Below are 26,454 nucleotides of genomic sequence, written 5' to 3' on the forward strand. Positions count from 1 at the left end.
ACTTCACGAGTGGCATTTGCCGTTTGGGCCCGGGCGTTGTGGTGAATCAGCAAGATCTTCGAGCCCAACTTTCCCCTGCGCTTGTTTTGTATTGCTCTTCTGAGATTGTGCAGAGAAATCCACAAAAATCACACCTTTACTGTCCCAAAAGACGTAACCACGTGGTAGGAGGCGCAGGCGGCAGAATTTTACGACGAAGGAATTTCCAAGATCGTCCATCGCTATGATAAGTGCCTTAATTTAAATGGCAGCTATGTAGAAAAGTAGTATTTAAGTGTGGCTTTCATCTGTATGTAATAAAAAAAATTTCCAATACTTTATTTATTTTTAATTCCAAAACGTAATGTACTTTGTGGATGGCCCTCGTAGATTATTTAGTGGTAAGACAGAGATTTAGGAACCAGGTTTTAAATTGTAAGACATTTCCAGGGGCAGATGTGGACTCTGACCACAATCTATTTGTTATGAACTGTAGATTAAAGCTGAAGAAACTGCAAAAAGGTGGGAATTTATGTAGATGGGACCTGGATAAACTGACTAAACCAGAGGTTGTACAGAGTTTCAGGGCGAGCATAAGGGAACAATTGACAGAAATGGGGGAAAGAAATACAGTAGAAGAAGAATGGGTAGCTTTGAGAGGTGAAGCATTGAAGGCAACAGAGGTTCAAGTCGGTAAAAACACGAGGGCTAGTAGAAATCCTTGGGTGACAGAGAAATGTTGAATTTAATTCACTAAAGGAGAAAATATAAAAATGCAGTAAATGAAGCAGGCAAAAAGTAATACAAACGTCTCAAGAATGATATCGACAGGAAGTGCAAAATGGCTAAGCAGGTATGGCTAGAGGACAAATGTAAGGATGAAGAGGCTTATCTCACTAGGGGTAAGATAAATACTGCCTACAGGAAAATTAAAGAGACCTTTGGAGGAATGAGAACCACTTGTATGAATATCAAGAGCTCAGATGGGAACCAAGTTCTAAGCAAAGAAGGGAAAGCAGAAAGATGGAAGGAGTTTATAGAGGGTCTATACAAGGGCTATGCACTTGAGGGCAATGTCATTGAAATGGAAGAGGACGTAGATGAAGATGAAATGGGAGATATGATACTGCATGAAGAGTTTGATAGAGCACTGAAAGACCTAAGTCGAAACAAGGCCCGGGGAGTAAACAACATTCCATCAGAACTACTGACAGTCTCGGGAGAGCCAGTCCTGACAAAACTCTACCATCTGCTGAGCAAAATGTATGAGACAGGCGAAATACCCTCCGACTTCAAGAAGAATATAATAATTCCAGTCCCAAAGAAAGCAGGCGTTGACAGATGTGAAAATTACCGAACTATCAGTTTAATAAGTCACGGCTGCAAAATACTAACTCGAATTCTTTACAGACGAATGGAAAAACTGGTAGAAGCCGACCTCGGGGAAGAGCAGTTTGGATTCCATAGAAATATGGGAACACGTGAGGCAATACTGACCCTACGACTTATTTTAGAAGCTAGATTAAGAAAAGGCAAACCCACGTTTCTAGCATTTGAAGACGTAGAGAAAGCGTTTGAAAATGTTGACTGGAATACTCTCTTTCAAATTCTGAAGGTGGCAGGGGTAAAATACAGGGAGCGAAAGGCTATTTACAATTTGTACAGAAACCAGATGGCAATTAGAAGAGTCGAGGGACATGAAAGGGAAGCAGTGGTTGGGAAGGGAGTGAGACAGGGTTGTAGCCTCTCCCCGATGTTGTTCAATCTGTATATTGAGCAAGCAGTAAAGGAAACAACAGGATAATTCGGAGTAGGTATTAAAATCCATGGAGAAGAAATAAAAACTTTGAGGTTTGCCGATGACATTGTAATTCTGTCAGAGACTGCAAAGGACTTGGAAGAGCAGTTGAACGGAATGGACAGTGTCTTGAAAGGAGGATATAAGTTGAACATCAACAAAAGCCAAACGAGGATAATGGAATGTAGTCGAATTAAGTCGGGTGATGCTGAGGGAGTTAGATTAGGAAATGAGACACTTAAAGTAGTAAAGGGGTTTTGCTATTTGGGGAGCAAAATAACTGATGATGGTCGAAGTAGAGAGGATATAGAATGTATACTGGCAATGGCAAGGAAAGTGTTTCTGAAGAAGAGAAATTTATAAACATCGAGTATAGATTTAAGTGTCAGGAAGTCGTTTCTGAAAGTATATGCATGGAGTGTAGCCATGTATGGAAGTGAAACATGGACGATAACTAGTTTGGACAAGAAGAGAATAGAAACTTTTCAAACGTGGTGCTACAGAAGAATGCTGAAGATTAGATGGGTAGATCACATTAACTAATGAGGAGGTAATGAATAGGATTGGGGAGAAGAAGAGTTTGTGGCACAACTTGATTAGAAGAAGGGATCGGTTGGTAGGACATGTTTTGAGGCATCAAGGGATGACAAATTTAGAATTGGAGGGCAGCGTGGAGGGTAAAAATCGTAGAGGGAGACTAAGAGATGAATACGCTAAGCAGATTCAGAGGGATGTACGCTGCAGTACGTACTGGGAGATGAAGAAGCTTGTACAGGATAGAGTAGCATGGAGAGCTGCACCTAACCAGTCTCAGGACTGAAGACCACAACAACAGCAATATATGTTCCCACAAAGTGTTACGCCCAGGTATTTGAATTTACCAAACCCAATCGTAACCACTGTCATAGGGCATAGGAAACAACGTTTTTTCGTTTTGTGAAGTGCACATCAACAATTTACGCAAGTCACCAATCTCTGGACAGTTTTGAAATTTTATCAAGAACTCACAGAAGATTCGTGTGGCTGCTTTCAGACGGTACTTTATTACAGATAAGTCCATCGTCTGTGAAAAGTATGGGGTTACTACTGACATTGCCCACAATATGATTAATATACTCCATGAAGCAGCAACGCACCCAGTGCACTTTCCTCTGGTACATCCGAAGTCTGTTTCTCTCGCTGACCTCCCAGCCAATATAGCTAACTGCGCCCTTCCTGCAAAAAATCCTCACCCAAGTCACAAATTTCGCTTATTACCGGGGACGGTACTTTTGATAAGCGGAGATGTGGTACTGAGACACAATCTTTTCCGCATATCCGGAAATGTTGTACCTACATGACTGGTCTGATCTATGGATTTTAGTAAGTCATGTGAGAAAAATCCGAATTCGGCTTCATATGAACGTTTTCGAAGTCCATGTTGATTGGCATGATGTAGTTTATTCTTTTCGAGATACCTCATTAAGTTTGAGCTCAGAATGTTTTATAACATTCCACAACAAATACAAGCCGAGGATACTAGACGCGGGCATGGATGTGTGTGATGTCCTTACGTTAGTTATGATCAAGTAGTTCTAAGTTCTAGGGGACTGATGACCACAGATGTTAAGTCCCATAGTGCTCAGAGCCATTTGAACCATTTGATACTAGACGGTGATTTTTTGATAACTTCTGCTACCCTTGTTGTAGGTGGATGTGACCTGTGCTTTCTTCCAACTACTGGGCACGGTTTTTTGTCGAGTGATCTACTACGGATTATAGTTTACAGAGGGACTAAATCAGCAGCAATGTGGGTATAGAATCTTATAGGGATTCAGTCGGTAGCTGGGGCTTTCTTTAATTTTGACAATTTCCGCTGTTTCTCAACGCCATAGTCACTAATATCTGTTCCATTCATCTTTTCACTGGTATGAAAATTAACTTGGGGCAATACCCCTACTATTTTCTTTGAACAGGAATATTTCTAAATATACTTCAGCAATTCTGTTTTTGCTTTCCTACTCTCAGTTTCAGCTCCAGGATTGTCTGTGAGTGACTAATGACACTACTGCTTCTTCCTCTAGTATGCTCAACGTAAATCTTTCTACTTATTTTAGTTGCCCTTTGTATTTTGGCATTCATTGTTGCTATAACTGCTTCATGGTGTCTGATACCAGTTTCGACTTGGGTATCCTCAAAGAGACCTGGTCTTTTTGCTGCCATTAGTTCTAACATATTTCAGTAATGAATGGGGTCCTGGACTACATGTTCAAGGTATTTTTCAGGGAAGGCATTTTGTAATTTTTGGCAGAATGTCTTCTCACGCCCACCACCAATACCACAAAAAAGAAAAGTATCGGTTTCCCACTAGCCAATTATTTTAAGTATATGCTTATATTTTCCACAAAAATCTCACTACTGTCCACTTAAGTTTCTAACCGGCTTTCCGTAATTCGTATTACGTGAGCTTCACTGATTTTTAGGGGCGGTTCAAGCTTTGGCACTTATTTGCGAATTCTTTGGCAGTTAATCTAGGATTTTAACACTCTCATCTGTAACATGTTATTCTTTAAATCTTTCACAGATATTTCCTGGTTTCCTAGACTTATCGCTATCTGGATTACATTGACAGTCGTATAATCTAAAAAAGGCCTTTGTTTGCATCACACACAGCCAGTTAGCACGTCAACTGCCTCTGATATGTAGTGCACCTCATATTTAATTAGGGGAACGCTGCGGTTGTCAACAGTATGGCGCAAGTCCAAGAAGTTACATCATAGCTTGTTACAGAAATTCGCAGTCTCTGTTTCAAAACTTCCACTCGACCCAGAGAAAAGTGGTCAAGATCTGTTCTGGGGACAATGTAGCAGACTGTGAGTTTCGTGACTAACGGAATACCCTCTTCAACATGAGAATGAGGGATATACACAGAGCCGGCCGCGGCGGTCTAGCGGTTCTTGGCGCTCAGTCCGGAACCGCGCGACTGCTACGGTCGCAGGTTCGAATCCTGCCTCGGGCATGGATGTGTGTGATGTCCTTAGGTTAGTTAGGTTTAAGTAGTTCTAAGTTCTAGGGTACTAATGACCTCAGAAGTTGAGTCCCATGATGCTCAGAACCATTTGAACCATTTGATATACACAGAGTGCATATGGTGTTCCTTCCCATCCCTTGCAGTTATTTCCATAACGGGTACCGCTATTTACCGTACGTTTGAACTGCCGATGATTGACAAAGCCTACACGTTTCCGCTGACAATGTCTGGACATAACACACAGTTGGTTTGCCAACAAGCAAAGTGAGTCTCACTGGCTTGGTTTCGGTCACAGTGAATACGTGGAACTTCTTAGTGTGCTTGGTGGGTGCAACATCCCGCGGTCTGCCTGGTCCCTGTCTCCCCTAAACACGATGTCTAGATCCATCACTGACAGGCCACTCACAGTCAAGTCGACTAATACTGATGGACTCTGTATTTCCTGCAGCAGATAATACTATGCGACTTACTCAAGACGTTCGCCGTTAATCATGTAATTGGACACCAAAGAGATATTTCTCTTAGTTATGACCATTAACTTCCATACAGGGTATTTAATAAGTGTTTAAACTACTACAGGAAAATAGAAGACCAGTTCGTATAATTATAAGTTAGCAAACCAACACCTATTGAGTTATGGACCAACTCGTCCTCTCGATCCCATCTGTAGCGTAGTAGACACTACATACAGTGCCGCGTGGGGTTACCAAGCATCCTATGCTATACTTCATCCCTTCCTTGCAGTGAACACCTGCCGCCAGTCCCACTGCTTCAATTGCACTGATTACACACTACTCTAACGTCTACACATTATTGTTAGGGTGAGCGTAAAATAAAGCCTTCAGAAGCCCTCCTAACCATAAATCCCAGGGATACAAGTCCAGTAAACGGAAAACCTTGTGGTTGTACCTCATAGACCAATCCATCGCCCATGTGAAGTTTTGGTGAGTTGCTTTCGGTCGATCTGTAGAAACCTGGAAGGTGCCTCACTGTGCAGAAACCATAGCCGTTGTCTTTCTGGAAGAGCAACGTTCTACACATCACATGTTAATTTTTTTGAAGTGTATGAACCTAACAGTCTTCCACCGATATTTCATATCCCGGCATCGATGCCTACCTCAATGAATGCTGGAGTATTGGCGTCTGCCCACACGCGCATATTTTGGTAATTTACTAAGCGGCCACTTGTGCGGCCTACGCCAACGGTAGTTACACGTTACGGACCTAAGGAAAACGGTCCTTGTTTGAAGCGGTACTGGTTACTGGAAATATGATTTTCGGAAATTTTTCTTATACTTTTGACCAATACTCCCTCTTGCGAGGATATGTGACACCTTTTTCAATTTACCCTGTATATTTTTTTTTTTTTCATCAGTCTACTGACTGGTTTGATACGGCTCGCCACGAATTCCTTTCTTGTGCTAACCTCTTCATCTCAAAGTAGCACTTGCAACCTACGTCCTCAATTGTTTGCTTGACGTATTCCAATCTCTGTCTTCCTCTGCAGTTTTTGCCCTCTACAGCTCCCTCTAGTACCATGGAAGTCATTGCCTCATGTCTTAGCAGATGTCCTATCCCATCATCCTGTCCCTTCTCCTTATCAGTGTTTTCCACATATTCCTTTCCTCTCCGATTCTGCGTAGAACCTCCTCATTCCTTACCTTATCAATTCACCTAATTTTCAACATTCGTCTATAGCACCACATCTCTAATGCTTTGATTCTCTTCTGTTCCGGTTTTCCCACAGTCCATGTTTCACTACCATTCAATGCTGTACTCCAGACGTACATCCTCAGAAATTTCTTCCTCAAATTAAGGCCGGTATTTGATATTAGTAGACTCCTCTTGGCCAGAAATGCCTTTTTTGCCATAGCGCGTCTGCTTTTGATGTCCTCCTTGCTCCGTCCGTCATTGGTTATTTTACTGCCTAGCTAGCAGAATACCTTAACTTCATTGACTTCGTGACCATAATGTTGTTGTTAAGTTTCTCGCTGTTCTCATTTCTACTACTTCTCATTACCTTCGACTTTCTCCGATTTTCTCTCAAACCATACTGTGTACTCATTAGACTGTTCATTCCGTTCAGCAGATCATTTAATTCTTCTTCACTTTCACTCAGGATAGTAATGTCATCAGCGAATCGTATCATTGATATCCTTTCACCTTGTATTTTAATTCCACTCCTGAACCTTTCTTTTATTTCCATCATTGCTTCCTCGATGTACAGATTTAAGAGTAGGGGCGAAAGGCTACAGCCTTGTCTTACAACCTTCTTAATACGAGCACTTCGTTCCTGATCGTCCACTCATATTATTCCCTCTTGGTTGTTGTACATGTTGTATATGACCAGTCTCTCCCTATAGCTTACCCCAACTTTTTTCAGAATCTCGAACAGCTTGCACCATTTTATATTGTCGAACTCTTTTTCCAGGTCGACAAATCCTATGAAAGTGTCTTGATTTTTCTTTAGCCTTGTGCGATAATTCTCGCACTTGTCAGCTCTTGCCGTCGTCGGAATTGTGTGGATGATGCTTTTCCGAAAGTCAGATGGTATGTCGCCAGACTCATATATTCTACACACCAACGTGAATAGTCGTTTTGTTGCCACTTCCCCCAATGATTTTAGAAATTCTGATGGAATGTTATCTATCCCTTCTGCCTTATTTGACCGTAAGTCCTCCAAAGCTCTTTTAAATTCCGATTCTAATACTGGGTCCCCTATCTTTTCTAAATCGACTCCTGTTTCTTCTTCTATCACATCAGACAATTCTTCACCCTCATAGAGGCTTTCAATGTATTCTTTCCACCTCTCTGCTCTCTCCTCTGCATTTAACAGAGGACCCTGTATAGCCGCACTTAAAACGGAAATTTTGTCATGGCCATCATACTTTTCCTATTTTGAGAACGTCACGGGTCGCATTCCGATTCGGTGGACAACCCAACAAGGTATTTTCCTTTCTGTGAAACATTCGCGGTACAGTGGAACATACTGGGATCTATTAGCGACATGATACTCGACCCCGTCACGTATCTACGAAGATATGATCGTATGTGTGTAAGTAGTCCACGGTACCGTTCAGTGTCGAATGATTTTAGGGAATCTGGAAAGTCTAATTACATTTTCACCTACATTCGCGATTTGCTGTATTTCGTATGTGAATAAAGGAAACTGTGTTTTGCGTGAGTTTTTTTTTCATACTTGATAGAATTCATGTTGAAATTTCAGCTGTCCTTTATTTTGCACAGTTCGCTTTGCTACTAGTTAGCAAACAGAATTTTGCAAAATAAAGGACAGCTAAAGGTTCACAATGAATTTTAACAATTATTTGTTGAATGAATATCCCTACCTGTCAAGATACATAATATTCTTTTTCATAAATCCATACGGATTCTCTGAAAGAAGGTTCTTTACCGCCATGAAATTCCTGATGTCTTAGATTAGAATATGCTGTAGAATCCAGCGACAGACTAAAGTCAGTGATAGTGGTCTATCATCCTGTGCATCCGATCTATACTGAGGTGACAAAAGTCATGGGACAGCTCATAATATCGTGTTGGACCTTCTTTTTCTCCGCGAAGTGTAGTACCTCGACTAGGACTCAACAAGCAGTTCTAAGTCTCCCCCCAGGAACATTGAGTCGGGCTGCCTCTATAGAAGCCCATAACTGTGAAGGGGTTGCCGGTGCAGGATTTTGTGCAAGAACTGACGCCTCGATTACGTCCCATAAATGTTCAATAGCCTTCGTATCGGGCTATCTGGATTGGCAAAACATTCACTTGAATTGTCCACAATGTTCTTCAAACCAATCGGTAACAGTTGTGCCCAGTGACTTCGCGCGTTGTCATCTGTAAAAATTTCATCGTTGTTCTCCTGCAAATGGTCTCCAGGTACCGGAACATAAACATTTCCAAACAGTGATCGGTGCAGTTGGACCAGAGGTCCCAGTCCATTCCATGCAAACCCACCTCACTCCATTAGGGAACCACCACTGGCTTGCGCAGTGCCTTCTTGACAGCATGGGGTCCATGGCTGTTTTGTGTTTGCGTCACACTCGAACCCTATCATCAGCTGTTACGAACTGAAATCGAGACTATCTGACCTGGTCACGGTTTTCCAGTCGTCTAGGGCCCAACCGATGTGATCACAAACCCAGGAGAAGCGCTACAGGTGATGTCCTGCTGTTAGCAAAAACACTCGCGTTTGTAGTCTATTGTAATAACCCATTAACTACAAATTTCTCCACACTGTCCTAACGGCTATGTTAGTCGTAGGTCCAATATTGCTTTCTGTGATTATTTCACGCAGTGTTGCTTGTCTACTAGCACTGACAATGCCGCTGCTGTAGGTCGTCAAATGAAGATCGTCGGCCACTGCGTTGTCGGTGGTGTGACTTAATGCCTGATAATCGCTATTTTCGGCACACTTTCACACTGTGGATCTCTGAATACTGAATTCCCTAACGATTTCCGAAATGGAATGCCTCAGGCGTCTACCTCCAACTACTATTCCATATTCAGAGTCTGTTAATTCGCTCGTGCGGCCATAATCATGTCGAAAATATTTTTATATGAATCACCAGAGTACAAATGACAGATCCGCCGATGCACCGCCCTTTTATACTTTGTGTACGCGACACTACCGTCGTCTCTGTGTGTGCATGTCGCTATCCCATGACTTTTGTCAACTCAGTCCATTTCCTCTTTGTGAAATGAAGTGACCTAAGTCCTTTACAAGGCTCTTGGGCCTGTTCACTGTGCAAGAGAGTTCTCGATAAATATCAGATAGGTAAGGAGATAATTCCGCTGTAATAGCCTGCAAAATCTATCTTGAGTCCCACCAGGAGCCCGCGCCTTTTTCAGTCCAAGCATTGATTTCCTCTTCCGGGTGCTAAGATTTTGTTACGCTAGTAAATACGCTTTTACAACCGAATAGAAAAATAGAAATTTGCCAAGAAATTTAAAAACCTTGACAAGCGGTCTATTGAAATCAATGTGCAGCCTAAATATATGAAAAGAACCCTCAAAGACTGGGCTACAGAATAAGCAGAATAGTCACATTCAAATCATTTACAGTAAAATGTACAGATTATTTCACGCCATCATCACTCTCTATTATGTTGTATTAAAACGTCCTTAAAAGGAACCATAGTAAAAAGGAAAGGGGCGCAATGAAAAAGGAGACCGAGGTAAATGCCTCAAGTTCTAAAGAGAAGATTGGAGAATAATGTAACAACAATATATCCACGGGACTAAGGAATTGATAAAACTCATTTCTTGTAAAAATAACCATATTATCGTGTAGGACCATAAAAAAGTCGGTAATATAAAGTGTTAAAATTATAGAAACTGTAGTGAAATATTGAAACTCAAATGAAAATTAGGCGGTGGACGATGAAGAGTAGCAAATATACAAAATCAGTAGAAGAATAAAACTCATGGGTCTTACCGTATTCTTCCGACGTATCACGACGAGCACAAGCAAGGTCCGATGCTGGCTGAATACCTCTATTTTTATGTTCAAATGCACCTGATGATGCAACTTTAATTTGCGAAATCGGTTGTACTAGTAAAGAATTATTCAACAAATGCTCCGGATTTGCTTAACAAGAATACATTTCTACAGCCGTGATTGTCCACAATATAAACTGTGACCCTATAAGAGCTGTTGTTTAATAGTTTCGATTTCTATCTGCTTTGTTTCCTTTCAACACGAGAAAGAACCAAGAGAGAATGAACGTAAGATATGGACCCACCGTAGATATTACATATGACCAGAACTTCCTTGGATTTTGTAGTACATCTTTCGCCAGGATCTGACGATAGAAGTTATTGTGAGATTCACGGATTGTCCTTCGATTGGTACAAGAAATGCCCAGTATGCCTTCCATCTTCGTTCGATATGTGTTTGTGGTCCGTCTACCGTACACTAATCTCCCAATGTATTTGCTGATGTTTCAGAAAATTAAGATAATCATAATTATCGTTGTACATGCGTCGTTAAATGGAGTTCTCACCAAGTATCAGCTACAATGAAGCGAAATACAGAATGCAGTGCAGTGTAATGTGTTGGAGTCTCTACAACAACAAACACTAAGGCTACGGAGAAACAGCTGTAACCAATGGAAAAACTACAGACCAACAACACTGATGCGCCAGGACGTTGTGGCCACGTGATTATTAATAGCCTGTAGGCACGCAACGCGCCTCCGATTCAGCGAGTTTGTTATTCGCTAAGTCCTTGAAGGATCTCACGGAGGTGTGAGGCACTAAATGTCCACTCAATAGGTCATGCAATGCCCGTAAATTCCCGTGGCTTTTATGTGCGGGGCTGCTGCCCGACTGCGTCACGGGTGTATTGCATCGGATTCAAGATAGCGAACTTAATGCTTAATACATCAACGTCAGTCCACTGCCGTGCTCTCCATACCGCTGTGGCAACTCTCCGGCTTTGTGACAGGGACACTTATCCTGTAGAAGATACCATCGTTGTCGGGAGAACATCAATATATGCATATAATCGATAATAGTTTGTCCTTACTCGTGGTTTAAGCATTCTTCGATCAATTTTCGCAAATGCTGACGAATAAAGCATACAAACAGCCGACAATTCGCCATTACCTGGATGACTGTCCCAAGACGGAGAACCGTAACTATCTTTTGTCAACATCCACCATGTCAGTGAACTTCCCCGTATTTGGTCCGTATCATCGCTAGAATGCTTCCTTTACATACTTTCGTTACCGTATCATATACCGGAACGTCACGAGTAGGCATCTAATCGCTCTATGGACAGGGGTCATAATATTTTGACTAAGCAGGGTACGAAAACAGTCCTTCAAAGTAAGTTTCAACAGACACCACATCGTAAAGCAATCAGTAAACTCTGACACTTAATTTGGCGAGATTTCGATATCTGTAGTACCTGAATACAGAACAAAATTGAAAGTAAAACGAAGAAACTTATGCGTAAAAGCTGCTTGCAGTGGCTTGAGAAGGAAAAAATAAAGGAAGAGTAATCTGAGCCAGAAACGGATAATAGTACGGTAAATTTGTGCTATCACCTGTGGTTGTGAGACTCCGACAGTCAGTCTGAAATCAAGTCAATAATATTGCTCTTCAGTGGAAAGGTAGCTGTTGGGAATCACTACGATAGAAACCCACAAACTGATATAGGAACAAATTGAAGTAAAAGGAATAGTTACGCCTTCAATCGAAATGAATGTGGGCAGGAGGTATAGGCAGGTGAATGGGTGGTAAGTGTACTAAGGAAGTTTCTTGCTGGATGTCAAGAGGAAAGGAAAGACATATATGGATATGTAACAAACAGTTTGCAGATATCCCGATGCTTGCTGGAGAAACATAGCTCAAGACTTGTAAGAGGTTCTTAGCCAGCAGTGACTGCTAAGTAGGCGGTGGTGGTGATTACGATTGTGAGAGTTGGTCATAAAATGAAGTATCGTGAGAGATGAGTACTGTGCGTTTCTAGACAGAATACTATGTAGGCACCCGTGGATTACGTTGCAGAAACTGTAAAAATGTCACCAATGGCGAGATATGGAACCGACAGAAATTAGTTTTCAAATATTAAGGGATTCATCCAGATTTACGTCTGTCACAAATTGATGGGAAGCAAATGACGGCATTCACAGCAATGGGTTTAACGACATATTTTATCTCCGCAAAGCATCTGATACAGGATACGAGAAATGTCATAAATAGCAAGTTTATCAGTTTTTGAATACCCGTTTTATTTTAATTCGAAGCTTTTGAAGACGTTGTAAAAGGTATGCAAAATAGAGATAAGAGCTTTATGTTGCGAATCACAATAATTAGTAAATAATGTACCAACAATACCGTTATCAGTAACACTTAACAGCCGAAGAAACTGGTTATATTACAGTTTGAAATGTCGCCTCCGTAAACGAGGTCGCTATCGCACGCTTGTGCGGCAGCGCTCGACACACAGATAAGCTGGTTCGAATCCTGGAAGTGCGTTAAATTTTCTCTGCCTGTATTTGGCTGAAAGGAGATAATTGGCGGTGTTCTAAAGTTCGTGAAAACAAGTCTTTGCGGTAATGTCCAGGATTAAATTTTAAACCTGCAGAAAGTTTCTCATGAATCGAGGGTAAGTGACACTGCTGATAACAGAGGATAACATACACGTACGTGACAAAAGTCGTGGGGTACCTCCTAATGACTTGCCGGACATCATTTTTTCTAGCGTAGTGCAGCAATTGGACGTGGCATGGGCTCAACAAGTCGTTGAAATTCCTCTGCAAAAATATTGAGCCGTGCTGCTTGTACAGTGGTTCATAATTCCGAAAGTGTTGCCAGTGGAGGATTCTGTGCACGAACTCACCACTCGATTAAGTCGCAGGAAGGTTTATGAGATGATTTCGGGCGATCTGGGTGGCCAAATCATTTGCTCGAATTGTCCAGAACGTTCATCCAACTAATAGCCCCCATTTTTGGCCTGGCGACATGGCTCATTGCATCCGTTTCATGAATGGCTGCAGATAATCTTCAAATAGCCGGTCATAACAATTTCCCGTCGGTAATCGGTCCATCAGGACGAGGGGACCCGGTACACTCCATGTAAACACAGTCCACACCATTATGGAGCCACCACCAGCTTGGACAGTGCCTTGTTGACTTGGGCCCACGGCTTCGTGGGGTCTGCACTACACTCGAACCCTACCATCAGCTCTCACCAACTGAAATCGGGACCCATGTGATTGGGCCACTGTTTCCAGTCGCCTAGATTCTACCGCTATGGTCACTTCCGTAAGCAAAGGCACTCGCGTCGATCGTCTGCGGCCATAGCCCATTAATGCCGAATTTCACCGCGCAGTCCTAACGGATAGATTCTAAACGCCACTGCTCTCGGTCTTCAAGTGGAGGCTGTCGGCCACTGCGTTGTCTGGGTGAGACGTAATGCCTGAAATCTGGTTGTCTCGGTGCACTCTTGACACTGTGGATCGCGGAGTATTGAGTTCCCTAACGATCTCCAATATGGTATATCACGTGGCTCTAGCCGCAACTACCATTCCGCATTTATAGACTGTTACTTCCCATCCTGCAGCCATAATCACCTCGGAAGCATTTCCTCATTAATCAGCTGAGTACAAATGACAGCTCCGTCCGTTTATACCTTGACTGCACGACACTACCGCCATCTGTACATGTGCATAACGCTATCCAATGATGTTTGTCACCTCAGTGTATACATTAGAGTGTGGGAGTGCAATAAAGCGCCAACAAAAACGTACAATACGATTATCGTGGGAAAAAATTTGCAAGCTGCACGCAGATTGTCAGTGAAATTGTTGTGGTTCATGGACTACATGCAATGTTGCGTGTAGCTGTACTGATATGGTGCCGATTTGACGAAGACCATTTAACAAGATATAATAAGTTGTCGTCTCTTCCTCTAAGACTAGATGATGAATGCAGCTAGCCGCTAACTTTGTGTAATGTCTTGCCTGTATAGACGTGTATCTGTTGCCTTTAAGACCCTTTCACCTTCACACATAAATCTATACAGTAATGTAAGGGCCTCCCATGTCTTGGCCGATCCGTGATAAGACAGGCGAAAAGTTAGACTAATGGAGGATTATTAGTATTATCTCTATTTTCATTCGCTCTCTCTCTTTCTCTCCTTTATCTATGTACAGTTTTTGATATAATATTTCATTACGTGAAATCAGCCAAATAGGATCTTTGGTGGAGTCCTTCGTCTTGGTAATCAGCGGCTGGCCTGCTGTAAGAGATCTTTACATTTATTATTACTGTTAAACACTGTATTCAGTCGGGAGAATCAATCGTGTGGACAGTTTGTTCCTTTTACGAAAGATTGCGAATTCCAGATGTGTATGAAGCCTTTTTGGACGATTTAACACAGACTCAGTGATTGCAGGCTCTCTTCGACACAGCTGAAACTTCCCCACTAATTACAGGGCCAACGTGATCATCAAATGATTCAGAAAAAACTCATTCGTTCATTCACTCCAGAACAAAAAGTCACAAACCTTATTTGTGAAGGAAATTGTGTATTAAATCCATCTCCATTACATGTCCAGATCTCCGGTGATTCCACGTCTTAATTATTTTCTGTTTACACTCTCTTTCTATTCAAAAAAACCGCTAGTGGCACAATAGATAATTCGCTCGATTTAGCGAGAAGAAAATCAGAATATGTATCTCTCAGAAACACGTCAATCCCTCAATCCATACTCTAGAAGCTGTCCTAGTTACCACTCTAACAACCATGGAGAATGCATATATGCATCTCTGTTATTTCAAAGAATAAACGCGCTAGAAAATACTTTGGTGTCGTCTAGCTGTCGCCGCATATGTTACGAGAAAATCAGATCAGATACTTTTCCAAAGTGAATGAATGTGGATGGTTTGATTGACAATGATTAATTGGTGCGTGGTAGAGGGTATTTTCTGTGGGGACATTACAACCATACAGAAGTAAGTGTTCTGATCGTCGAGGAAGTCAATACACAGCAGGCTTTCGAGTAAGGACACCTGTGTGTGGGGGTGTGTGGGGGAGAGTCGGAGGGGGCGAAGCTATTTTCCTCCTATGAGAAAGTCCACACAGCGGCTGTTGAACAGCTCTGTGGCCAAATAACGGATGTCTGTCGTGGAGGAATTTAACGATTACTGGAAAGTTGTGACCGTTATGTAGAAACTTGGTGATTTTTTTGAAAAATTGTGCCTTATGTCTGTGCGACTCGGAAGAGTAGTCCAGCATTCAACGAATCTTACTTCACTTGCCTGCTAATGTGCAATTTACTTTTTAAGTCCCCTCGTACCTGACGTAGAAGTCACAACTATAATATTTTGGCGGTTATGGCGCGTTCAGAGACAGTAAATTATTTATTCTCGAAGCAATTTGAGAACGAAATAACCCAGTATATAATCAATATCGGAGCGACCGAAATAAATTCGTTGATTGCGAATATTTTCGCTGTATTTACTGTAGATATACTGCCTGTTAGTGGCAAATGATAAAGTCCGGATTTCCCACTTATCGCGAGTAGTTGCCTTAACCACTTAAATTATCCATCCACCTTTCCCAGTCCGAAGCGCACTTCCATATGGCACACTGTCTACAACCTTGTACCATAGTACCCTACATTCACGACTTGACACTAGCAGCATTACTCTGGACTCCCGCACCAGTGAGAATGAAACCTTGAGGGGTCTTGACCTGTGAAGAAATCGTCTTTTACCCTCCTTTGCGTCTAATACTTATTTGTATTAATGAAAGAATAGATATTACTGACAATCGACGATCGTACGAAATTAGTTCGAAATAAACTCGCTGAATTTGAATATCTTGGTAAGTATTAGCTATATAAATACCGCGTGGCTACAATTAAAGAAAAGCTGCTAACATTGGTTCACTGTCAGCTGTAATTATTGTATGGCAGCAAAACATGGTAGATATGATAACTTAATGCGGAACTGATTTAGGCTCGGAAAAACCTAGCTTTAGTTTTATCCACCAAGTGTAAATCTGGCGCTGTACATTGTTCGTATGACGATATGATGTCCAAGCTGCCATTTGACAATCCATTATCTGAGTGAACAGTATGACTGTCGAGAAGAGAAACTGTGCACTATAAGTTTTTATGTGAACGGCAGCAATTAGAGAACTGCACTGAGAGAGTATCACCAACTGAAAGGTCTGAGGAGAGGTCCAATGTCACTACATGGTTTAAAGAAGAAAGTAATGAAATTCCAAAACACGAGTTGGTTAGGTGTGGCACATGGTGTAAGGTGGCGTGGTCTCCTGACAATTTCTTACATATTCCGACCTCACCATCGTATTCTGCGTATCAAGACGTTTCATTCGAGCCCAAACTAGATAGGGTAGAGTAAATTTTACATATTTCGATTTAATCGATATGCAAATCTTATGAATAAATCGGAACTGCACACCGAGATTAAAAAGTGGAGACTGACGTACACAAACATTAAAGACACGATGGCCACAGGAGTTTTGTTCGCCAGAGGCAACCAGCCTGCTGGAAAGTCTGTAGGAGGGTGAGTTAGCATGCAGCTGCGCCGGCTGGCCAACAGCCCAGGGACCAAAACAGTTTTTGCCAGAGAAAATGGATAATGCCCTGCGTGTTCACTATAAAAGCAAAAACCGCTGCGTTGTTTGGGAGAGCCCCAGCATACGTATTTTTTTGATGGACCTAGTGTGCAGAACAGGTGGACAGTAAATGCCTAACGCAGATGCTATATATTTCAGGGTTGGCCGGCTTAAACAGATCGCCATTCTCCCATTTGTAAGATTAACACTGATTGGCGAACTATTTCTGATGCAGTGAGCTAGAGGAGTGAGGGAAAGACAGCGGATGATACACCCTTTCGCTTTTTGCGTGGAGAGGGATCGTTCCAGTGACGCTCCTGAAGCAGGAACACGTAGCGGGAGCTAGTGCGCTCGTGTGTGTACGCAGTGAGCGAGGAACAAAGTCTCTACCCAGTACTACACTGAGAGAGCGCCTCTGTCGCTAGCGAATCGGAGTGATTATATTGAGTCGCTCGCGATTAAGCGTTTATTCACTGTGTTGGCCACGACACTTAATATGCGGTGTGAATACAGAGTATTAGCGTCTGTGAGCGAACATTGAGTGGCATCATGGTGGACTGGTTATCTGACCTGTGTACCATGACAATAGTTAGACTAGGGGCAGATAGGAGTCCTTGACTTCAACAAGGTGTAGTGAGAGTTCGATTGGCGAAGGTCAATCCAGATAGAAAGAATAGTTTTGTTAAATTTCAGTGGAGAACGACGCAGGCAGCAGTCGTCACAGCTCACGGTATTGTGTGTGTAGGCGAGCCCCATCTTTCCTCCAATAGAAATAACATACCTCATTCATGTCACTCCATTACACTTCTCACGCGACAGCCTCGACTGTACTTAGAAAAATGCAATCGGATAATTATTCAAGTTGAGTAGGTGCAGCTCTCAGCCATTCTGCCGCGTAAATAACATTCTTAAAGAAAAGGGATAAAAGAGCTTTCCCACACTTTGCATATAAATGTAATTAACAGGATTCCTATCCATAAGAGGTATCCTCCTATTACAAAAAGAACCCAGAAATTTGCGGATCAGTTTGTAAATAGAAGTTTCACTTGATTTTCTCAGATTTTGCAATAAATAATATTTTCCGTTCGCTTAATGTTTTTCTCACACTAACTAACAATACTCCAATACTCAAGTATCCCACTAGTTACGTAAGAAAAATGGAAAATTTTTGTGTCTTTTCCTTACAGCGAACGACTGCAGAAGATATTTATTGCTGGAAGTTTTTCAGGCATTTTTGTACGTTAGGAGCGTCTCTCTGACTTCTATAGTAGTGTGGGGTGGAAGTTGCTTCTTGCTGGAGCCAAAGGGTACTTGTCAGATCTGTCCGTTGCGCAACTCGTCAACATAACACCCACATATTGACAATGCAAGAAGAAGCCGTCTTATCCAAATGGAACTTTTCAGCGAGATTGCTGTTGCTGTAACTGACGACGCTTCACTGGTCCTGGATAGTCCTTGTGCAATTTCACGAGGATGATGCATCCCATGATCAACTGCACGGGAAATTTTGCCGTCTGTATTACTCTGATACCCACACAAGACCCAGACGGTAGAGCAACGGAAACATCATGATCCACACCAGCATTCCGAATTTGCTCTCCAGTTTCTGGCACAAGTTGAAGTTGATGACATGTGGCCGAGCAATATTCTGTGGAATGATGTACATTTTACACTACATGGCGCAGTGAATACAGAACAGCCGAATTTAGGGTATTGTCAAACAGTTTGTTGTACACGATGTGCCATTGAACTCGTCGTATGTGACTGTAAAGTGTGGTTTCTCAAGCACCTTGTTTGAAGAGAATGCACCCAGATGTCCTGTCAGGTATACTGTGACGTTTGCACATTATCGAAACTCTTCTTGAACAGTATCTGATTGTTGATTTGGAAGAGCGCAAGTGTGTGCAAGCCATTATTTCCGTGGAAGATGGTTCATAATAAAATCAACAATAAGCCCTTCTCACTTGTATAATCCTGTCCGTCCACGTCCCATTCCCAATCCATTGTATATGAAAACATTTCTATACGGTTTTCTTGAATTCAGTGCGCTAGATTTGCACCTGGTGATCGTAAGTAGAACTAAGTTTTTTCTAGCGTAAATCGGTGCCGCATTGACGCATTAGGAAATGTACCATGTTTCGCTGCCATACGATGATTACTGGCCACGCTAGATCTCCTTCAGTATCTGCACTTCAGTTATGACCACATGGTACTACATGTTAATGAGATACTAAAACCGGTGTTGGGCCGGAACCCGAGCCAGCATATCCCCCACAAATTTTCCTACACAAACGTTCATATGTCGTAATACGTCGTACATGCTTACCTAATGCAGCCGATGCGGAGGTATTGGCATCAAGTGAATTTATTTTGAACTAATTTCATATGGTTGTCGATCGTCAGTAATGCCTGTTCTCTCAGGCAGGCTAGTAAATATTGATACGATGTACTATCTGACAGGCACTGTACAGTGACTTACGGAATATATTTGTAGGTGTATATTTATATTGCCCATTTGTAGGTGTAGATGTTTCGAGTACCATCCCCGAAATCACCTCTTGTGATCTGATGAAACAATAATAACAGATATTGTAGAATGGTTGAACTTTGTATTTAACCACAGTTACAATATTTGGAGGAAATAAGTTAAATGCAAACGATGCATTTGGCAACCTTAGCTTAGACTCATCCTCTCGACATTTATTGCACATGTTGCTCGAATTTTAATCTGAAATTCGTGTTGCTGCTCACAACTTACACGCTGAGCATATACACCTGTTTCCACTTCTCCTTGCAGTACGAAAAACTAACAGAGTAAAGTGATGCTCGTTTTGCACGCGGTACATTTAAAACAAGTCGCTCTTGATTTATGGCATGAATCTGTTCTTGCTGTCAGCTGGTGGTGCGGGAGATGAACCGGCTGGGCATGATGGTGGATCTGTCCCACGTGTCGGTGCCCACCATGCTCGACGCCCTCAGGACGAGCCGGGCGCCAGTCATCTTTTCACACTCCGCCGCGCATGCGCTGTGCAACAGCTCCAGAAACGTGCCAGACCACGCGCTGCGACTGCTGGTGAGTACACGACGCAACTGATAATATTTAATTAACCGTACTCCCATGTACTGACGTGTGTGAACAATTGTCGAGCGGTTCGGGCTGTCTACGTCATAGCCAGGGAAATCTCGATAGCGGCTGCAGCTTTCGATCGTCCCGCGATCTAGGGACATCTGTTTGAACTATTTTCATCGCAAGTTTAACACCGAAGTGAACATTGCACTATGTATTCTCCGCGTTTGTTGTTCTGTCATTGCAGTCCCCCTCCCAAATATAGTTAAATGGCACCCCGTCGATTAGAGTCGCATACAGTTGCTGTAGAGAGTCTTTGCTGTTCCCTCGCTTTTCTGCTACTGGATTTAACCAACATGTGCACTGTTCTCTCCACTACTAAGCGAAGATTCAGCTACAGCTGGAGCTAGGGCGACTATTATTAAAACGAAAACTGCAGAAGGGACTGACTCCTTACTGGAAATGACAGCGGAATTAATTTTATAATTGTCGAGATAGTTTTGTCTCTGTATTGTAACCATCATTTGTATTACATCTATACACTCATGTAGAAATACGGAAGTATTATGCTGACAACCGCTAACAGACAAATTTACGATGAATCCTGCTTATGATCTACGGTATTTAATTAATAATGCAACTATTGTGGGAAACAAAAAAGTTTGTAAGTTTTGGTATCATAGCTGATCTATGTTGAAATGGTCAACTGTGATGTCGTCTTAAATTCATACGCAAAAAGACTCTAAAAAGCAAACACCCAGATATGTGGATGTTCCTGATAACCATTCTCCAGTGCAGCAACACATTAGATCCGGGTGTTTCGTATCCATGCAAGAAATTGATGGTTTTCTTTAACGTTTTTTGACCAGTTTACTTCCCTTTAGAATCTAACCTAAGGAAATTTAATTATTCACACTCCTGTTATTTTGCCATGAATATTATTTAACAACAAAAGTTCTAATAATTATCTTATGTCCGTACAGAAAGCGAACGGTGGTATCGTGATGGTGGCCTTCTACCCTCACTTCGTGAGCTGCAGCGAGACGGCATCGCTGCACGACGTAGCAGGTAAGCTTCTCCCAGAGACACTTCGTTTTTCGACAAACATCAGAATCTTATATTCATATCAATCATGAAATACTTTATAGTGTGACGAGCAATACAAGCTGTGGACGATCCTAACGAACTTCACTTAGTAAGCGGTGGTATCAGCGGCAATGGAACGGTGATGTGAAGAGCCACTAAGTTCTGTAGCCTGTTTAAGACACTTTCCGCAGTAGTGAGAGCCATCGACCGGCGTCAGAGACACAGTAGGTTGAGCAGGAAGGAAGACATAATGGTTGCCGGTTCAGTTATTGTTTATGTGCTGAAAGAAATTTATACGAACAGGCCTCGGAATGCCCAACGATACCGACTGACCACTGTGTTATCCCCAGAGGAAAGGTATCTGATTGCGAATATGGACAAGTGGTCAGCACATCGTTGCCTAGGCTATTGTCAGTTTTCGTCACCGTGGGGAGTATTTATCAATCAAGTAGTTCCTCAAAACGCCTCAGAAAGGCCGAGTGCACCCCATTTGACAACTGCGCTCGGCAGACCCGGACAGTCAGACATTCAAAGTGGTAGCCAACCCCTGCAGCACTTAACTTCGGTAATTTTATGGAAACTGTTGTTACCACTGCGACAAGGCCGTTGGCACATTTGCATGTGGAAGAAAAAATGAAAACGAGACTGATTCTAAAACATGTTATAAGTTCTGGTTCTAAAATATGGAAACAACAATACGTTCATTTACTTCATTGCACTTTATTGCCCATTGCTCGGTGCAACGACAATATGTCGATTGTACTCCACTGTACTTTATTGTCCACTTCTCGAGTGCCATGGGCTTACAGTAACTGTACAAATTATGATTAAAGTCGAATATTTACGTGAAATAACTGTTATACAGCTTAACTGGTTAGGTTCCATGCAGGTCCTGTACGTAATAAAAGTCTGTATCACACCTGAAATAGCGGGAAGATCATGACAGTCGACGCAACATAACGCATTTTTTTGACCTTGGTCTTCAGTTCAGATAAATAAGTCACACTATTATAAAAGTTGTAGTCGAATGTTATAGTTTCGAAGCAGTTCCGTCGTAAATTGATTAATTTCGTCTCATTTCCAGAGAATACAGCGAGTGTATCACCTCATAGCGTTTGTATGATACGCCATTTACTGTTCCCTTTTGGTGTTGAATGGCGCGCTTAAGTGAGAAAGAAACAGATATCTCCTATTTAATATTACGCTATTGTGTCTTAACTTTAAACCTGCTTCAATACCTGAGCGCTGAACCTCCGCTTCCGGGACATGGGGAGGCGAGTCAGCCAGCGGTCGAATCCACCTCGTGGATCATCGACGTGGGCTCTGGTGAGCCGGCCAACCTGGATGTAGTTTTGAAGCGGTTTTCCGTATCTGAATAGCTAAATACCGGGCTATTGCCCACGTCCCGTGTCAGATGCACAATATTCAAAGATTTATAAAATGTTATCTTTCGTGAACACGAGTTGACACTAGTCGCTGGCAGATGAGGCACACAAATTCCTTCCAGAGAGGAGTGGTGAGGTAGTGAACATCTGGCCTCCAAATGCTACCAACGGTGCCAAAACGAAAAACAAAGCAGACCATGTAGAGAAACGAAAAAAACAAGAGAAAGAAATTCAAGAACTATGCCTGAACTTTTATTCTGTAATTTTTTTACGTATTTTTATAGTTTTCTTCGTTAATGGAGCCTGTACGATGAAGGTCATTCTAGAAGTATTCGTGTTCCCTGTAAATTCATGTTGATGCTGAGTGAGTGATTAAGGAGACCAAACAGATAAGGTCATCTGTCTGCTACTTACCGAATCCCCCATCCCTCCAGGAGAAAAAACAGAGTACCCAGTTCGACTGCGTACAGAGTAAATTCAGTATGAAAGGATGAGGGAGCGTTCAAAGTGTTTGCATAGCGTGTCTCTGAGGCGGAACATGGGAACCAGCCTGGTATACACGTACTGGGATGCGGGAAACCACCTTAACACCAGGTCCAGTGTGGCTGGCATACCGAACCACGTCTTTAATCCTCCGGATGGGTTTGATCCGAGGACGGCATACTTCCATGTCCCAGACGCGGTCGCGGTAACACTCGCGACTACCAGGACAGGTCTAAAAACTCAATTTCAGATTGTGTATAGGAAATGTAATTGGTATTAGTTTCTAGTGGGACATTGCAAATAAGTCACAAAAGGTAAATTTTCACTTTTATGTGCTTTGTAATTTTGTTCAACACATTTTAAGGTGATAAATAGGAAAATAGTTTTAGTTATTACATCGATGTCCTCCTGTTACGTAGAAAACCGAATGTAAATATATAATGAAATAAAGTAAAACAAATGTAGCACATCATTTGCAAGTTGGAATTTACATATTAGTCTATTGGTCAAAACAGCAAACAGAAACTAACATGTGAATTTTTTATTTTCTTTTTATGCACAATATGGCCTGATTCACACATTTCCCTATAATGGAAGGATTCACTATGTAGCATGGAAAAAATTCTTCTAAATTTACCTAAAGTTGTGGTAACAGCCCTTTCATTGTATCTTGGCGGAATGAAGTACCTGTCACAAAAATTACAATAGCTTTTGTTTTGCTTATTGCTGTTTCTTTTACTCCTTGCAAATAAAACCAATAAGAATCATCCTCTTAACTGTAATAACACTCGTAGTAGCTCCAGTTCAATGCCACTTCCCGTCTCTGTGTGTACAGCTCACATCGTGCATATACGAGAGGTAGCTGGAGTGGACCACGTCGGCCTCGGAGCTGGTTTTGACGGAATTAACATGTGAGTACCCTGATGTAGCAGAATCCTTCGCATTACACACTTACACGTATCTAGTTACATAATTTGTACAATGTCTAAGCGCTGCTGAACAATAACAAATGAGATATCTCACAAAACAAAAGAGTGTACGCAATGATTCTTAGAAGACGTATTTCCTGCCACTCGTCACTCCTGTGCGTGATTACGCTATGACTAGTATAGATGGCAACCAAGTGCAAATAACCTGCGGAGGGTAGTAAAGTGCCTTGCGTGGAAAATAAAGGCTTAGAATTAATTACCTGTAAGGTACATTGCTCCCCTCCACCCTTCCCCCCCACCCCCCCCCACCCCCCACCACCCCTCTCCCCTCCCCCCCTTGCCGACGGTTGGGTGGCTTGCTTGCCTCAGCGTTACTGGACAGCGGTACCTTACGTGCAGCCACAACTGGGGATACCTGTTGAGGGGCCAGACAAACGTGTGGTTCCTGTAGACGGACAGCAGCCTTTTCAATAGTTGCAGGGACAGCAGTCCGGGTGATTGATCTGGTTTTGTAACATGAACCAACAAGGCCTTGCTGTGCTGGTACTGCGAACGGCTGAAGGCAAGGGGAAACTACGGCTGCAATTTTTCCCGACGGCATGCAGCTCTCTTGCGGTTAAATAATATAGACGTCGTCTTGGGATTAAATATTCCGGAGGTAAAGTAGTACCCCATTCAGATCTCAGGACGGGGAATACACAGGATGATGTCGTCATCAGGAGAAACAAAACTGCCATTCTACGGATCGGAGAGTGAAATATTAGAGCCCTTAATCTGACGGGAGGGTTAGAAAATTAAAAAAAAAAGAAATGGATAGGTTGAAGTTAGATATAGTGGGAATTAGTAAATTTCGGTGGCAGAAGGAGCAGGACTTCTACTCAGGAGAATACAGGGTTACAAATACAAAGACAATTAGGGGTAGTGTAGCGGTGGGTTTAATAATGAATAAGAAAATAGTAATCCGGGTAAGCTACTTTGAACAGTGTAGTGAACGCATTATCGTAGTGTAAAAAATGGAAATGAGCTTTTGGCGTCTGCCGGGAGGCCCCTTACAGGGCAGGTCCAGCCGCCTTGGTGCGGGTCTTATTACGTTCGACGCTACATTGGGCGACCTGCGCTGCGGATGGGGATCAAATGATGATGAAGACAACACCCAGTCCCTGAGTGGAGAAAATCCACGACCCAGCCGAGAATCGAGCCTGGGCACGTAGGACGGCAATCCGTCACACTGACCACTCAGCTATCGGGGCGGACATCATAATAAAGATAGACACGAAGTCCAGGTCTACCACAGTCGTACAGGTTTATATGCCAAATAGCTCCGCAGATGATGAAGAGATTCAAGAAATTTGTGATGAGATAAAAAATTATTCAGATAGTTAAAGGAGACAAAAATTTTATTGTGTTGAGGGACCGGAATTCGAATAGGAAGAGAAGGAAAAATAGTAGGTGAATGTGGACTTACAGAAAATAATGAAAGAGAAAGACATCTGGTCGAATTTTGCATAGAGCATATTTTAACCATTCTTAACACTTGGTTTAAGAATCATAAAACAAGACTGTATACCTAGAAGGGGCCTGGAGACCCCGAAAGGTTTCAGATTGCTTATGTAATGGTCAGACAGAGATTTAGGAACGAGATTGAACTGTAAGACATTTCCAAGCGCAGATGTGGAATCTGACCACAATTTATTGATTATGAGCTGTAGAGTAAAACTCATGAAAGTGGGAAAAAGTAGGAAATTAAGAAGACGGGGCTTGTATAAGTTAAAGGAACCAAAGGTTGTTGAGTGTTTCAGAAACAGCATTAGGCAACAGTTGACTGGAATAAGGGATATGAACACAGCAGAAGACGAATGGGCAGCATTACGAGATGAAATAGTGACATTGAATTTAACTGATGAATGGAAAAAAATATAAAAATGCAGCAAACGAAGTAGGCGAAAGGGAATACAAACGTTTAAAAAATGAGACTGACAGGAAGTGCAAAATGACTAAGCAGGAACGGCCAGAGGACAAATGTAAGAATTTCGGAACATATTTCAGTAGGTGAAAAACAGATACTGCCTATAGGAAGATTAAAGACGTCTTTGGAGAAAGAAGGAGCTGTAAGAATATCAAGTGCTCGGATGGAAAACCAGTCCTAGGCAAAGAAGGGAAAGCTGAAAGGCGGAAGGAGTACACAGAGGATCAGAACAAGGGTGATGAAGGCAATATTATAAAAAGGGAAGTGGGCATAGATAAAGATGAGATGGGAGATATTGGGAGAAGAATTTCACAGAGCTCTATAAGATATAGGTAGACACAAGATCCCGGGAGTAGACGATATTCTGTCAGAACTACTAATAGCCTTGGGAGAGCCACCCATGATAATACTTTCCCATCTTGTGTGAAAGATGTATGTGAAATAGCCTCAGTCTTCAAGAACAATGTAATAATTTCAATTCCAAAGAGATGAGGTGCTGACAGGTGTTACTATTACCGCACTACCAGTTTAGTGAGTCATGGTTGCAAAATACTAGTAGGAACTCTTTGCACAACAATGGAAAGATCAGTTTGGATTCCGGAGAAATGTAGGAACACGCTAGGCGATAATGACGCTATGACT

General features: G+C 42.2%; 1 protein-coding gene across 1 annotated transcript in view; it reads left to right on the top strand.

Moving 5' to 3' along the window:
* The window catches only part of LOC126199523 (dipeptidase 1-like), a gene marked incomplete at its 5' end in the record, with an annotated part of 104,052 nt that overhangs the window by 57,464 nt on the left and 20,134 nt on the right, over window positions 1–26,454 (top strand). The window contains 3 exons of the mRNA XM_049936445.1: window positions 19,793–19,969; window positions 20,947–21,031; window positions 23,753–23,828. Of these exons, the coding sequence (XP_049792402.1) occupies window positions 19,793–19,969; window positions 20,947–21,031; window positions 23,753–23,828 (338 nt within the window). The remainder of the gene's footprint in view (window positions 1–19,792; window positions 19,970–20,946; window positions 21,032–23,752; window positions 23,829–26,454) is intronic.

The sequence above is a fragment of the Schistocerca nitens genome, chromosome 8, assembly GCF_023898315.1.
Source record: "Schistocerca nitens isolate TAMUIC-IGC-003100 chromosome 8, iqSchNite1.1, whole genome shotgun sequence".
Classification (NCBI taxonomy): Eukaryota; Metazoa; Arthropoda; class Insecta; order Orthoptera; family Acrididae; genus Schistocerca; species Schistocerca nitens.